This window comes from Mizuhopecten yessoensis, unplaced genomic scaffold (genome assembly GCF_002113885.1).
Source record: "Mizuhopecten yessoensis strain PY_sf001 unplaced genomic scaffold, ASM211388v2 scaffold8745, whole genome shotgun sequence".
NCBI lineage: Eukaryota > Metazoa > Mollusca > Bivalvia > Pectinida > Pectinidae > Mizuhopecten > Mizuhopecten yessoensis.
This window is the reverse complement of record NW_018407700.1, coordinates 2219900-2237791: the sequence shown is the minus strand read 5'-3', so window position 1 is coordinate 2237791 and position 17892 is coordinate 2219900. Positions and strand designations below refer to the sequence as shown.

General features: G+C 34.9%; 1 protein-coding gene across 1 annotated transcript; it reads right to left on the bottom strand.

The window, feature by feature from the left end:
• Nucleotides 1-4363: 4363 nt before the first annotated feature.
• Nucleotides 4364-13922, bottom strand: LOC110456443 (organic cation transporter protein-like). The gene is made up of 10 exons (XM_021507215.1): nucleotides 13888-13922; nucleotides 11220-11469; nucleotides 10954-11057; nucleotides 10525-10679; nucleotides 9716-9884; nucleotides 9253-9468; nucleotides 8771-8997; nucleotides 7765-7946; nucleotides 6940-7091; nucleotides 4364-4630 (listed from the first exon to the last, which is right to left on the bottom strand). Exons 1-10 carry the CDS (start codon nucleotides 13920-13922, stop codon nucleotides 4531-4533), a joined length of 1590 nt encoding a protein of 529 aa, XP_021362890.1. The 3' UTR covers nucleotides 4364-4530.
• Between the last annotated feature and the right edge of the window lie 3970 nt (nucleotides 13923-17892).

Genomic DNA, 17892 nt, shown 5'->3' with positions numbered 1-17892 from the left:
AAGTGGATGAACGATAGTCGCAATGTTTTTGAGTCAATACCAGAAGATGATCGAGGGAAGGAAGCTAAAGGTCATGGAGCTTGTATAGTCAACCACCAATTGAGAGAGCTCTCGGAGTTTACTGGTCCATAGAGAATGATTCGCTGGGATTCAAAATCCAAGTACAGAACAAACCAACATCAGACGAGGGATACTTTCGTTACCAGCTCTGTCCATGATCCTTTAGGAATTGTATCTCCCTTTGTCTTAAAAGCCAAGTCGGTATTGCAAAGACTTTTCAAGGATGGGAAAGAATGGGATGAGGAAATCACGGGAATGGATCTAAAGGACTGGCATGACTGTTTAATCAGCTTCAAGAGCTTGAGAACATAACCACTGACCGATGCTACAAGATGAATAAGTCAATGTCTGTTCCTGTCAACTTCATTGATTCGCCTACACAAGTGATGTGGGATTTGGTATGATGATTTCCCTACGACTCGTTGACGACTCAAACTTTTTTGTTCGTTTGTACTCGGAAAGGCCAGAGTCGATCCCCTGAAGACTGCGACTGTACTAGGATGTAGCTTACCGGGTCAGCGTCACTTGTGAGATTGTGCAAGATGGTCACCGAACATTTAAACTACAACGTAGATGAGACGTTCTTCTTGACTGACAGTACTTCGGTTCTTACGTACAATGTAAATAAAAACCTGCGATTTCATACGTTTGTTGCTAATCGTATTGCCCTTATTCATGAAGTAACCACCGACGATCAGTGGCACTACGTGAATACGAAGGATAATCCACCTAATATCGCCTCAAGAGACATGAACATTTCTAAGTTTTTGCAGAATTAGATGTGGCTTAATGGACCTGAATTCCAATGGAAACCTGAATCCGAATAGCCAATCTGTGACCTGTGGAGAACGACCCAGAGTTGAAGAAAACTGTTTGTTCTTCGCCTACACTTTCAGAAAATGCAAATTGTGATGAAATGAAGAGATTGCTTAACCAATTCTCTAACTGGTCAAAACTGCGAAGAGCTACAGGCTGGCTACTGACTGCCTTTGATACTTAAAATGTGCTGTTGAAAAAACCAAAAAGATCAGACAGAGTATCAGCCTTTCAGAAACAGATCTCACTCTACTCCAGCGAAAGATGAAAGAAAGCTCTCAAGACGACTGATCCTGAAACGGTCATCAAAACTGTATAAGTTGGACCCGTTCCTGACAGAAGGTCTAGTTCGAGTGGGAGGCATATTGGAGAGAATCCGCGTTGTCTAAGCTTCTCATAGATGACGCTCACAAAGCATACGGAAATTTAGGATAAATCCTGTGATAAAGATATTGGATTATTGGAGCTCGGACATACATTAAATCTATGATCTCGAAATGTGTGGTCTGCCGGAAATAAAGATATCCATGTAGTCAGCAAAAAATGTCGAACTTGCCGGTTAAGAAACTCAATGCAGATGAGCCTCTATTCAGCAGAATCAGAATGACTTCCTTCGGCCCATTTGAGCTGAAACGTGGAAGAAGTGTCGTGAAAAGGTATGGAGTACTTTACACTTGCCTAACTACCCGCGCAGTCCTCCTCGAGGTTGCTGCTTCGAAGGACACTGAATCATGTATTAACGCAATTCGTAGGTTCATTGCTCGTAGAGGAAAGCCGGTGTTTATCAGATCCGACAACGGAACTAATCTCATGGGAGCTCAAAGAGAGATACAAGAAAACATCCAAAAGTGGGACCGCGATGAGCTTAATCAGAATATGCTTCAAAGTGGTATATATTGGGAATGCAACCCTCCAGCAGGTTCCCACTTTGGCGGAGTCTGGGAAAGACTAATTAGATCTGTCAGGCAAGTGTTATATTCTCTTATGCAAGAACAGAACATCAAACTTGATGATGAAGGACTTCAAACCCTTTTCTGTGAAGTAGAGTCCATCTTAAATGGACGCCCATTGACTGAAGCATCGGACGACGTTAACTGATCTAGAGGTTCTTACTCCAAACAACCTACTACCTCTTCTTCCAGGAGAGTGGTTCCCTCCGGGAACGTTTGACAAAACAGACAACTACTGTAGAAGGAAATGGTGACAAATTCAGTATCTGGCAGATATGTTCTGGAGAAGGTGGACTGCAGAGTACCTACTCTTACAGCAAAAGAGACAGAAATGGATACAAAAGAAGCGAAACATGAAAACAGGAGACTTGGTGATGATTGCGGATAACACTCATTCTTGGGTCATCGGTAGGATTCAGGAGGTTGTGAAGGATAAACACGACGTAGTGCGATTTGTGAAATTAGAACAGCGACAAACGTGTTAACGTGTCCAGTAGCCAAACTTGTTCTTATTCTCGAAGCGGACACTTCCCATTAAGATCAACACAGTTCTGTGAGCGAGTTACAATCAGTCGAGAAGTACTTTGAACAGTTTAATTATATTAAGACTTAGTTACAAAGTATGTTTCCGTCTCTAATATGCTAAGTGAATTTATGATAATCTCGCCTTAAGTCTCGATTAAGGGGCCGGTATGTATTGGCCTATTTCAACGATTCCGGATCCAGGTAGGATCCTGTTCCAAATTTAGTAATTACGGATTTTGTTCTAATTTTACTCTCGCCCTGATTATGGGATGTACGATGGGAACATGGTCGCAAAGCATGCTGAATATAACTGAATATAAACCAGAATACTTGTGATACATCGGACTGTTTAATGACATAAAGTTAAAGATTGTAAACGATACGTGACAATCACTTAAACATTTTCATTACGATAAATTCGCATTTGTGCATGCTAGCTTGTTATATAGTGCAATGCGTTTGTAGGATTCATATGTGTAACTTTATAGTTTGTGTTAATTACAGTCAATCTGTTCAACAACTGAATACGAATTGGCGTCGTTTGTTCCCTTAGAATGATGAGATCTACAGCCGTGACCAATGGTATAAGATGTGTATCATCACACACAATGTTGAACTGCAATTGTAGACACTATGAATAGAATAAGAGAAAAAACATCTTTGTGAATTACTAATACTGACATTATCTTTATAAATTTGACAATAATAAAGACTGTTTTTTATTATTTTTTTGTGTTTATACAAGTAGGATCGGAACCCACTCGAAACAGTTCATAGAAAACACCCCCTAATTTTGACAATTGTAACCAATCAAAACCACGTTTACATAAGCACACAGGTCATCTATCGCGGCCTGGTGAATCATATATAGCGGAAATCTTTGACACAAAATTCGACTACAGATAAGATCAAAATTCACTCGAACCTGACAAACGAAAACACCCCTACTTTTGACATTATGGATTCACAATACTCGTCTACAAATAAAATCGTCTCCCATCCCACAGCGATCATCTAGTCAATCATATTTAGTGAAAGGTTTAACTATTGATAGACCCGAAATTCAATCGAAACCTGCGAGTGAGGCATTAATCGGCCTGATGGAGTTGTCGAACTTGATATTTTCGTTATCAAACGAGTACAGGTGGCACTGGTCATAGCTATGGATGGTATCCTCCGATGAAGGTGATATGTAGTTGTTGACAAGGTCCTGGTGATAGATACTTTGTACAGTATACATGTATGTATCATTCTTCAGTCCAAGGAGAACCATGATGTACCAGTAAGTTATTTACATATATTATCATAGAAAACTGTACTTTTTATGTAGGATTATAATGATTGGTCAAGAATGTTATACATTCATTTATTTATTCATTTGTTCTTAGTTTTTTATTTCATCTTTCATAAGTGATTTGGTATGAAATACGACGCTTATTTACAGAGCCATCAAAACGTCAAGACAGCTTAAAATTGATCCTTGAAATAATTAAACCTTAAATAGATACCGATAAATACTAATTAGTTAAATGTCGTTTACCTGTTATCAGGTTAATAAAGTAACATCATTGACATCATTTCATACAGTCCAGCAAACAGGGTGCTCGAACAAATCAAGATATAAACACGTTTCTGGTACAATACCATCTTTTCTATCTTTGTCAAAATGTTGTCCATTTTTATTTTGAGTTCCTGCTTGTATTGTGCGTGTAAAATAACAGGCGAAAAGTGTTACACCTTTAACGTTTAAAAACTAGAATGTACTGATAGTACCACAATAGTAGCAGGTTGTACTTTGATCGGACCTGACGTAGCAAAAGTATGTGCATTTTTTAAAAGGATACACTGTTGCAATTTTAAATGTCAATGACTCACATTGTTTCCAGCTTTTTGGGTAGTTTTTTTTACAGGCAGACTCTATTGTCTGTTTTTTTGTGATTTACCACCCGAATGAAGTAATTGTTATATTAATGATATTTATATATATAATACTATTTATTGTTACATGATAATATAAATTATACCAGATATCAACACAATTAGGTTTGACAATAACCTCTAACTCATGTCTGCACAATGTAACCGTTTCTGATATACACAAAGAGGATTGTTGAATGCCGCTATGCGAAGAAGACAAATGATTTATATATGTTTTCCCGTTAAATGGATACAACTTTTACTAAAGTCGGGTAAGTCCCTCTTCTGAGAGGTATCCATTATTTTCATAGAAAGGTATCTTGTCTTTGCTTCCGTTGTCCTCTAGCGACATGTAGGTAGACCTGCGGGATAGAGAATGGTATGTAGGATAAATATTATGTGAGTCCTATTATTTCAAACAGGACTTAAAATGTCAGTTTATATCAAATGAGCACAGAATTTTCTCATTTCCGAAGTTAAGTTTGGAATGCTTATTTCTACCTCAGCCACATTATGTTTCCTCACTCCCGACTCAATGCATACACCTTCTAGGAGTTGGTAAACATGTTTGCATTCCCACTTGTTGCTAATACCTTGAACGTTATTGCATTGGTCAATCTTTTAGTTATGACGTAAAATAACAATTCTTTGTGACGTCATCTTCCAATGTGACTTCACACTGCATGGCAAATTGTCTCCGAAACAGGTATAATGAGTTTCCAGGGTAACCATGTGGTTTTCTAGATAAAATATCTGAACATAATTGGAGAAAAAAGTCCCCAAACTCGTGATGATTGGTTTTCATGTCTATCTAAATCTCATTTGTTAATTTTAAAATTGTAAGAGACACTCGATAAATCGCATGTCTTTATACTTTTTCAGAATTAACCGATGAGAGTTAGATAAACATGAAAACCAATTTTACCACCAACCATTATCATGATTAATTAATGATTACGGGTTGACAGTATGATAACACTTGAGAAGACGTTTAGAACGATTTGAGAATGGATTTTCTCAAAACGAAAAGGAAATAGTTTCAACACAACGGTGTTCCGCGTAAAAAACCCACCGTCATAAACAAATCATTATAAAATCATGGAAAAAATATTCCGATGATAACAGCACCATATCAATCGTAGCATTGCGTACTGAGATACTTTTGATAGGAATACTGTTTCAAAATATCCCTTTACACAATTTTAAGGTCCTTTGTATTCCTCCGCGTAAAAACTGATCATTAGGCTTAGAAGTCGTATGGATGGATGGAGAAATACACCAGATGGTAGTATATAGATAATAAAACAGTTTATTACAGTATTTTTAGGGTAGGTCGTTCGAGTCTACCTACGGTGGCCTCTCGATTTTATCCACGTGCTCGCAATGAAAAAACAATGTTTTCACGATAAACCCTGAAAATGCAGTGTGCTTATCTATAAATCACTCGTTAGTGAATCCTACATTTATACATGGTAAAAATTGTCAATAGCATCCGAAAATTAGATAGTGTCATGGTTAACTTAAAACAAATAACTGAAGGGTTATCTAGGGAGCTGAACTTTTTAAAAATCGTTTTGCATTCAGGAATTAAATATTTGTATACGTTATCTTAATTAGGACAACCAGTATTAATTATTTTCACTCAATTATACGCATACATATATTCGTGATTTTCTTGTGCTTAAAGATGAATTGATTAATTAAAACTTTAGGGTTAAGATATTTATACATATATATATATTACTCGTTATAGCGTTGAGAACAGTATCATATGTAACACCACAGACACTTACAGTACTAAAAATGTTTAACACACCTTTATAAAACTACACAGGACACAATGATTGGCATTTTGAATATCCAATATAATCATAATCAAGACAAAGCTTCTTTTAAACTTTTTACACAGTTACAATGATTCATGTCGTCAATGCTCCATTATCGACAACCAAATATCCACTGTAAGCGAGGTCGATGTTATACCTTATATATGTGCATTTCTCGTGTTACGGTGAATTGAAAATGTTCAAAGGCATGTGAAGTGGGTCATAAATAGGCATATGATATAGTTTACATACGTCAATAATATGTTAGTACATATAAAATGTAGCCTGCAGTGTCAGGCACGAGAAATGGAAAATACAAGTAACTCCTTTCATCAATACAATCTATTATCCACGATTACACACAGAAATATCTTAAAGTTACCCTCCCATCAACCTTTGCTCTCTTTTGTTATCAGCAGGATAAATCTGGCATTTTTTTTTATCTTTTTTATCTGATATAGTAAAATGATTAATTCTCCGTTGATACAACACTTAAGGTGTGAAACGTGTCGAAGTTATAAATAAAAAAAGGTATCAAGTTTGATACGTGCCATAAGGATTCTATAAGAACAGGGGAAACAAATTAAACTGTGGAATAGGCAAGACAATGGTCAGTTCGAGGAATAATTTAACATTATAAATTGATTTAGTATGACGTGGCAAAGCTTCGAAATATGAATTAAGGTAGTGAGCTGTATTTTACCCAATAATTCCCAAACGTATGTTTCACGTGCAATCACCCCATATTTAATACTATTTTTGTTTATACGTCAGGAGGTTATCTATGAGCAGTAATGAAAACATAACTCACAAATGACTTATGGATACTTAATATGAATACATACTTTCCAAGCAGTTTACTGTCTTCCATTGTTTCCGGTAATGTTTTGTTCAACGTTTCTGGTAAGGTCAAGGATGATAACCCAGCAATGATAGAAAACACTCCAAATAATCCCAAAGGAAATACTTTCCCGAACATGCCACCTATCAAGGCTGCCTGTAACATTCGAAGAAATGCTATGCATAAAGTAAACTAGGCACACATAAAAACAAACATTTTAAAGGTAAAGAATCGCTATGAGAGAATAACAGACAGGAACAGAGGAGACAAGAAATATATCACGAATCGGAACGGACCTGAATTCCTATAATCCGGTAAAAAAAACAACCAACGCTTGATATGCTCCATAGTTAGTACCTTTCCTGATGTGTCTCGTCATAATCTGAGAAGTATGACCGAGGCTTTATAGAAGTTCTGAGCCTAAATCATACAACCGAGGGTAGACTTTCACTATCCCACAAACCTAAACAATGATTGTTTTCTCTAAATTGTTAACCAGGAATTAAGGTACAAAGCAGCAATGATATTGCAAATGAAACAATGAATATCGTAACTTATCTAGATACCCGTCATACATACCAAGAACATATTTTCGAAAAGCAGGAAAAGGTATGGTATGTCAGAGATATACTTTAAAATTAAATGGGTTTCGAAAAGCTTCCCTGTGACTATGTTTAATTACTGAAGACAAAAAGCACTTTGTTAACACAAAAGGACAAATTTTGATCAATCGTTACAATTATAGGATCTGAGAAGACATTTAAAAAGGCATCATAATCCTGAAAGAAACGTTACCAAACACATGATAACTCCTTGTAACATCACTTACCGAGTCTGCGATGTAGGGTGCCACGATTCCTCCAATTCTCGCTGTACAAATACAGGCACCCATCCCTGCATTCCTGATTGCCGTAGGAAACAACTCAGCAGAATAGAGGTATAGCGTGCTGTATGCGGCTGACATACCAAACTTACCAATCATGGCAAGTGTTGTAATAATGGTCTGGTTCTCTAAATGAAATATTAAACAATTATAGAATTCAGGTGAGGTCTATCCCTGGTTTACGGACCTGGTCTGAACAATATTCACTGAGGCCGGTAAATCAGGGATAGACCGACACTAAAGTCAACGATTGTTTTATATGACATTTTACAATGTTTATCATTTTTCAAGTCATTGTCACATGGATGGCATGGACCATTTTCGAATTCGGATTGAAGAACCTCAAAATAACATTCATAACATCAGATTCAATTCATGTAATATTCAAGTTTATGTAAATATCATTTACATAATCGACATCATCAATAGCATCACATATTTCTGAATTTGATGAGATAATTCATTTGTAGTTGAATTCAGAAGTGTGATTTGTAACAGATTTACAGACTGCCTAGGAAATTACCTAATCCTATTTTTCAGTAGCGGTCTAACACTTTTTATAAGTCGAAGTCTGTAACACTTTTCTATTTATAAAACGAGGTCTGTAACAGATTACTTGAGTGTCTGTTAATCGATGGCTGGAGAATTACCTAGGCCTATTTTTAGTAGCGGTTTGTAACACTTTTCTATTTATAGGTCGAGGTCTATAACACTTTTCTATATATAGGTCGAGGTCTGTAACACTTTTCTATTCATAGCACGAGGTATGTAACAGATTTACAGTCTTGTCACATGATGTCGCTCCTCCAATCAGGGCTGGGAATTAGCACCATATCATATAATAAACATGTTTCGAATTAAATATAGCAGATGCAAGACTGTTTACTCAATACCGATAGGATTCCATCAAGATGATATCTTTTACTTTTAAAATTAATACATGTTAACTTACCAATTTCACTATCAGCAATGGGGAATATTGTCGATGCACATGCGCACCCTCCAAGTGTCAAACTGAGACTGTAAACTGTTTTCCTGCCTACTCGACCAATTAAAAGTAGGACCATGGTATGAGCTGGAATTTCTACCAGCCCCGATACAAACATGTTCACGTAGAAATTTCCTTCGAGGTTACCGGCAATTAGAGTCAGTCCGTAGTAGGTCATATACACTGTAAACCTGTAAAGAAAAACTTGCATAAAAATCAACTTTTATTTAAATATTAATTGTGCTCTGTGAGAGTCAGTCTTGGCTATTTTAGACATTGTAACACTAAAGATGTTTAAATGATCTCCATTTTGTCTACCAAACAGTTCTTTTTAACATTCATCATTAAGAACTAGAAAATACAAAAATAAAACAGAGTTAAACAAATATGCATGTCTGATAATTTCGCTTAAAAAAAAAATATACAAAATCATAAAGACAACTTGCCAGTTAAACAAAATAACGAGTGTGCGCAGAAGCATGCCGCTTGAGAACAATTGCCATACGCTTCCAGTTGGTTCAGACACTTTAGTCTCGCCTTCGTTCTCCCAAAGATCACTTTCTATTTTCCTTTTGTTCACCTTGGCCATCCTCTTGATAACCATGTCGGCGTCTTGATATCGGTGTTTATTGATTAGCCAACGAGGGGATTCAGGAATAAACCTGATAAAGAAGCGACAGTATCTCTTTATTCAACTAATTATATCATTTCTCCATAAATCAAAATAACATTTATATATATATCAAGTTCAAAAAGAATGATTTTGAATTGACAGACAGTTGCTGTTACTAAGATATGTTCACAATAAAACATTTTATATTTACTTGTATTTCCTATTTTTTAAAAAGCTACGGGTTTTCGAACTTGGTTCGAAAATAATAATGATAATAATAAAACCAATATACGTACCACCAGTAAAAAATGTACAAAACAGCCGGTGCCGAACAAACAATGTTAATATAGTGCCAATGACGGGCTAAGTAGCTGACACCGGCCAGAATCATCAATCCCACAGAAAAGAAATATTCGATAACTATGCCAGTGTATTTTCGTTTTGACGGACCAACTAGCTCAAGACCTAAAAGTATAGCATAAGATCATACCTAAATCGGTGTAAAAAAAGTGGTTATTCTTCCATTGTGAACTGACGACATAATGAATAATAAGTTAGCCAAAATTGATCCCAAATTACTAAGATATCATAATAGCTTCCAGCTAGTTTTAACAAAATACTGTGTTTCCGATTTGTAAATTTTCTTTTGGGTGAAATATTGATAGCAGATTGTCTCAGATGACATTTATGCAGTTCATTTTCAAATATACTACCGACCAAACAACGTGCAACATTTTGTTCTAATGAGCATTTTTGCTAAATGCATGTAATAATGTGTAAATATTGAATAGGATGTCGGGACATTGTATACTCTACCAAACTATTTCGGGCTGTTATAACACTGTTAGAATGCAAAGGGAACAAACCAACCTTCAGCAATGTGGTAAAGACATGAAAGACATTGTTAAATAAGCAGAAGAGAAATACTTCTAATGCAAGTGAAACTGACCCTTTCTTTTGGTTTAAAACCCCACATGAACAAATTTAACGATGCTATCAATCTCTACTTAACTTCGTCTGATGGGACTATTCTAGGGATTAACATAACAATTAATATTGAATATTAATTTCAAAATCCAACTTCTTATATACACTGTGTATTTACCAAGGACGAACCCGACAGGGAAGATTCCCTGTGTAGTTGCACCTATTGCCGTCATGATGACAGCGAACATGGTGTAGGACGAAGACCAAGACATTCCGAACGTCAGTCCAAACATCATCATAATGGCAACGAAAAATGTTATTTTACGACCAATCCTGAAGCGGCAAATATTATTATTGAATGAATGAATGTTTATTCATTCCATATATAAATATAGGAAATTACTCAATGACATCCTCGAGATTCACGAAAAAAAGGCCTTCCCCCATATTTTGGATGTTTTTTATATGTTTTTATTATTCCTAAATTAAGAATACATATATAAGAAAACTTCAATTTAAGCGATAATTTAAACTGAATTGTACAACATTAAGAAAACCCACTACATCTTCCTCTCTACTTGGAAAAAGACAACCCTATATTACTCACGCATCAGATAGATTACCAAACACACAAGCGCCGACAAACTTCCCGACGATATACATTGACTTTACCAACGGAATAAGGAAGGTATCATTGCACACGATATTGAACTGCAAATGTAAGATTATGTAAAGAATAAAGAATAAAGAACGTCGTTTGGGCATAGCGCTTTGCTTATATATTAATTTTGTTCGTGACAATAAAGGAATTTCTGTTTTCAAATGCAATTTAAAAGAAAAAAGACAAAACTGTTTAATCGTTGTCGGCTATACCTTCGATGTAAACGTTTCTTTGAACACAGAATCACTGTACACCCACTCGTGGCATTTAACGAGTGAAGCATTAATTGGTCTGCTGGGGTTGTCGAACTTGACATTGTTGTTATCAAACGAGTATAGATGGCACTGGTCATAGTCGAGGGTGTCATCATCTGTTGAGGGAGGTATGTAGTTGTTGACAAGGTTCTGCTGATAGGCACTGTGTATGTCGTACGTGTCATTCTCAAGGCCAGGGATTTTGCATCTGCACAAACAAACGCAACTTTAATTGAATGCCTTTTTAATTAATTATTATAACAAATTTCAAACAACGTTGCAGTTTATGTATTAGACTACCGTCGAAAGGTGTTGACAGTATTCCTGCAATTCCACCGTAAATCATTTTAAAACCAGATGTAAATTTAGTACAGCATAGTAACAATAATTCTTATACATTCCCGATTCAGTAGATGAACTTGTCTTCCAAGTACATCTGAAAATATCCTTCACATAAACTTCTACATACCGATGGCTCTAAGATCGATGACAAGGACCAGCAGCGTGTGTTATAAGTGTCACATACCGACATTTTAAAATACTATATCATGTGGTACATATTATAAGCATGATTGACCATGAAATAGCACTAGTGGGTATATAATCTTGTATTTTGTATTTCATGGGTTAAACTTACGTTTCCCTAAGTACGCACACAATTGTTTTGACAGATGTGTAAGACAGCCGTAATGGCGTGTCCCGTATTTTTATTACTACTTCTATCAATATGGAGTATTTGGGTGTAAGCGTGAAACACAGCTTACGGTAAGTTATTTTTCAATCATAGATAGATCTGTTTTTTTCTTGTGATTTTGATCGTTGACTCTGTGTAGGCTTGGCCGTGTAATAAACGGTATTTCTTACATTAAAAACAGATACAAAAATGTACATTGCACGGTAAGAGCGAATGCATTTGTGTGGTATCTGTTTATGTATTGAACTAGGTTCACTTTACCTATTTATACACAATATACATAGTAAGATAATGTTATGTAAATGCAGTTATATATCAATGTGAGTGTTGTAAGTGTATACAATTGAGCATAGAAGTGCATGCAGTCATTAGTGTTAATTGTGTTTTAAAGCTTATTTTCCTATCGAGAGGGTTGTCAGTTTTTGTCCGAGGAAAAATGACGGAAACCCCTAAAGACCGACGGTATTAGTTGATTACTTCTCACATCTACGGTTCCATTGAGGCTGCAGTTTATATAAACTGACTCATGTATGGATACGATTATCCAGAGAGGGAAATGCTTTGTTATTTATATCTTCCTTGTGAATAGAGACTCAGTACTCTTATATGGAGGCCAGGAGCATGATGATAGCATACTGTGATATGGAGGCCCGGTAGTAACCACTGAGTTGAATCCTGACAAAGCAACTAAGACTTCAGCGTCTAATATACAGTTCATTCGTACATGTCATCTGTCAGTTGACAAGAAGTTAATTTCTATTGTGCTTTGTAGACTGATTTGTGTTTGCCAGAGAACAGGAAGAAAGTTAACCTTAGCGGAACTTTGTAATATGTTCAGTGTGGACAAGCTACGAGACTGTTTATTGTTAAAATAGGTTTAGGTGCATTATAACATATATGTTTATTTGTAAGCGTAAGTAGATTATATATGCATTCCCCAATTATAATTGTATGAGAGTTATTCGTGAGTGTAAACAAGTATGCCGATATAAATTTTGAATATTGTATATATGTAAATATTTGCAGAACCTCCTCTTCTTATCAATTGAAAAAGCTGTAGTTCGGCAGCGGTGGGATGATTTCGTTTGCAGTTGTGGGAGGATTTGTGTATTGTATACTCTGAGAGCAGAGATTTTTTTATAAATCGAACCTCTTTTGTATCAACATGATTTTAATGTTCTATCATTTAATCTTAATTTGGATACCCGGTGATGACGGAATAACCGTTATTAAAAGAGTCAATAGGGATGCAAAAATAGCCATCAACCTACATACAAAAATGTATCATATCATATATATTGAACTGTTTACACTGATTCAAATCTTATATAGCAAATGATATTAATAGGAGTTGGCATCATAACAAATTAGAAGAAATAAGTTAGATATTAGCAATTCACCCTAGTGTGGGTTCATGTACAACAAGTAAAAGTTGACTGCTGATAGAAAGTTGTCCTCTCGCGACTACGAAAAGGTCATACCTACATTGCACATGGTTACATTTTACGTAAGGGAGATCAACTTTATTGTCATGCTTGTAGTTAACCATTTTTTAAAAAGCAAACTAAGACTTGGAACTCATAAAAGATATGTTTATAATGCAATAAATATAAACGTTTGTTTGGTACAGTTCTTGTGCCATTAACATAGGATTACAGTATTTAATTTCAATTAATCTGTGAGGTAAGATTCCATATTTTATAGCCAATCGGGTTGCATTGATTTTATCTTTTTTAAAACATTTTGGCGTTTATGTTTAAGTTTGATTTTTTTGTGAACTTTTTATTTTTAGTGTTGTTTAGTTCTAAATGACTCAAAATGCCGTAATCATAGAAAAAAAAGTAAACAAGTACGATGTTGAGAAATTCATATTTGCACATTCTGCAAATTGTAATGCAATCAAAATAATATTAAAAAAAAATTGGAACATACCTGTGCTCAGGTGAATTCAGAAATATCACCGACATTGTTTCATACAATCCACAAAACAGGGTACTCAAGCAAATTAATGTGAACACACATTTCTGGTATAAACCGAATTCTCCTACTTTTAGTAGAATGTTATCCATGTCTGTTTCCCCCTTTTCCACTCACAACTAACTCAAATGTATATCGGTTTTTGTAGCTGATATCAAATAATGTACTACTTATGACATTGAATACAAATGTTGTCCAATTTTTTAGAGTTTCAATATGTATTGCTCTCACTCATTTACATATTAACGCTGTTGCTCAAATATCATGGCGGTTTTCGAAGTTATCATTTCATGATGCATTATTACTGACAATGCATATACATATCAAATCTGAAATTCTCATTGGCTACTATAACCAGTTTTTTAAGGTTCAGAAATGGTGACAGTGCATCTTTTAAAATAACGTTAAATACGCAATACAGTATCGGCGATGCATAAAATACCATTTGAACGCTAAAATTATGCAAAAACATTCTGAGGATAAATCAATCGTGTTTAAATGCTTATTTTGACACCTGTATTTTAAGGAATACAGGTGCCTCAAAAATTATATATGTACTGAGATGTTATGCATGGACATGGTGTAGATTGATGTGTTGTGCCATGCATAGCAATACATGTTGATAAAGGCTATAGTGAACTCAAGGTTATGTTTTGTGACGTTATTCGATAATTGCCTAGAGATGACCAGGAAGTCGTATATAGAGATTCAATGCTGAAAAAAACTACTTATTTTAAGGGGGGTGTCGTTATAAATGTGGTATAAGATAAGACACATGACAGCTTTTTATCTGACGCGATTTACTGTAATGAAATTCCGTTTCATATTAACCTAAAATCATCCTGCCAGTGTTTAAATATTGCTCAGGTTGTTGACTTTTCTAAAAGCAAACAGTGTGCTGAAAAGTAATCTACTAAAGTTACTAACAGTAGTTAGGTATAACACCGATATTAATTTCATGATATTTGATAATCGTCATATTACTGCTTTCACTAGCTGGTACATGTTGTTGGGCCCAGTTCAGATACGTGCTGTTACATACAGTAGCATCATAGTTATGACAGGATAAGTATTGTGAATTGAACATATCACTGCGGGGAGGGTAGTCGGTCGAATGTGATGAGGCTTCTAAATGCATTCATGAGCCTAAGTAATGATTCAACAAAACGTTATATGAACGATTAACTTATTATAACATGGCTTTGTTATAACAGTAGCATGTGTATATGAAGATATCGAACTGTTAAAGAAGTATCTATTGGAAAATATCTCTTGCATACTCAATAATATTTGCCTTTAAAATCTGTCCCACCCTCCATCCCTCCCCAAGTGATGACAATAAGATCAGAAAAATAGATAAGACATTAAGGATGTACTCTTCTGAGGTTTAAATCACGTTCAAGTCTCGTTTTGATCTGGTGTAACGTGTTTTTGTAATATTTAACAAATTATGATCAAGTTTAATAGCAAACACGCATCTGAAAAATATGTAAAAAAAACTATATGCCTGTTGTTTGTAAAACTTTTAAAAAGAATTTTAAAAAATGACGAATTCAGCGGCCATTTTGAAAATGTGTATTAATGTATATTTCTTGCGCTTTACAAAAGGCCAAAATTTCAACTTTATAACGTTCAATATGATAAAAATAATATGCAACAAAGTGGAAAATTATACATTATTAGTATCTTATTTTTACATATTTAGTGTAGCTGAAGCACTTTTGATTTTGACCCCGAAAAAGGTGAAAAATAACACAAATAATAATGGGATAAAATAGAAGCACACCTCCATAATTTAAAAGAAAATATTATTTTTATCAATTGTACAGACATTCATACATATCTGATAACGACTTGGAAGAAATTGTATGAATTTGTTCTGCAAATGGTCAAAACCAAACAAATCACATAAAATCACATACAAAATGAAATTCGAACACTATGAAGTAGAGGATGTTATGATTCTGGATTAACGCTATTGAAACCAATATTACTTCGAGGTATCGGAGTTTTTCGACTTTTCAGGGTTCAAATTATCAGAGTTTTATTTACTAAGATAAAAAAGAGATTTGGCTGGGACCGGAGAAATACTTCGAGATAAACGAGGTCTTCGAGTTAAAAGAGTTCGAGATTACGAGGTTCGACTGTTTTGTGTTAAATTGGTATCTTTGACCGATCATCGTACAAAAACGAAAACACGGACATTAATTTGTTTTTGCATTTTCTACTATGCCATTAACTGCCTTTTCCAAAAATTCATTAAAGAAAAAAAAGTTTAATACAGGATTTTATTTACTTCTCAGAGGTGTACATCATTAAGTCCATTTGTTTTCGATAATTCTAAACCCCGTTTTTATTTTAAAGATTTCTCAATGCCATCCTCTGACTTGAATGTCAGATGCTCTTTATGAAATTGACATTTTAAATGAGCTGAAAGGTACCGAATACGACCACAGTTTGGGAAAATAACAAAAATAAGCAACTATTTAAGTATTTCTAGAAAGACGTTTAGGGAGGAAACAAAAAATGAAACAAAAATCATCAAAAGATTCATAAAATGTCAATATAGAGAAAAATCAATAACAATGGTATAAATAGGAACTAAACACCGTTATCTTACACTAAATATAACATGTCACGCTGAACCTCGATGATTCAGCAACATAATTCGTTGACGTGTTCAAACAGACATGTATAGTATTTTATTTGGTGAATCGAAAGCAAAAGGTAGAAGTAGACGACAGCATAGGTGCTACAGGAAAAGCTACATTTAAACTTCCCTGTGTTTTGGTTTGACCTCTCATGATTTTGTAGCAGAGAGACTTAACGATCTCTTTCCATTTGTTTCTTGTTTTCTCTACCGCTCTCCTACTCTTATGGTGATGGACGATGTGATTAACTTGTGTATCTGTTGACGCTCAAGTGCAATGAGTTGATTTTCCTTTTTTGCGTGTTGACAATATCGTATGTATATTTTTCTTTTGTGTTATATAGGGATTGAATTGATTTGTTTTCATGTACATTGCGGCAATGAAAAACAGTAGCTGATCTATATATATCCTGTGGATCACGTTAGCGCTCCTCAGAAGATTATGCAGATCAGCTAATGCTATTCATTGCCGCAATGTACATTAAAAAAAAATCAATTAATTTATTTGCGTTACGATGAATTACAATAAAAAAGTACAACTCTTTTTGTAAATTTAATATTTTTAATATTAGTATCGGATAGAAAACCATAAAAAAGGAACAGCCAGAACTCCAGCCTTCACACAAACTTCAAATGTTTGACTTCCGCCGATCACCTGATTTTGTTGAAACAAAAATATATGTCTAGAATCTAATAGTAACCAAAACTTGATATTTCTTTCGTTTTTGAAAGATGATCTTATTTTGCATTAAATACCGCATATTATATATATATTTGAAAAGTGTATGTTCGCACTATTTCAAATCATCTGTCACCATAGTTACCATCAAGAACACCAATCGGCAGTAGGCATAGAGCTCATTTGAAGGTAAATGTACAGCCGTTGAATATGCTGTATGCCAAAAACCCAGCATTTTAAAACATGATAAGTTGATGGATGAAGTGCCCTGTGTCTTTATAAAGTTATCTAGGTTTAATGTGCATGTTGATGTCACGGACGTTTGGGTGTTAGAAAGTTCGTGACCACGAGGAACCGATTGCGAGTCGGAAGTCAGTATTTGATATGACAATGTTATAAATAAAAAATAAAAAAATAAATTTAAAAGAATAATAATAATAGTACAATGGTGCAACATTTATGACTTTTGTTATATTTATTAGAAGTTCTCGCAACTACGTTATCTCGGAGAAGGGGATATAACTCTTTTCAGAAACGGTACTATGCGTATTAATATGAAGTTATGATTCTAATTCACTACGTTCCATATAAAGCATTTATCATATAAAACTCAACACCTATGCATGGTAGA

Coding starts and splice junctions, on each gene's coding strand:
- LOC110456443 (XM_021507215.1), bottom strand. CDS start 13,922: ATGTCGGTGATATTTCTGAATTCACCTGAGCACAG. Junction 11,470..13,887: donor CTGAATTCACCTGAGCACAG/GTATGTTCCAAT, acceptor TTGTTTGTGCAG/ATGCAAAATCCCTGGCCTTG. Junction 7,947..8,770: donor CATTGCTGATAGTGAAATTG/GTAAGTTAACAT, acceptor TATTTCATTTAG/AGAACCAGACCATTATTACA.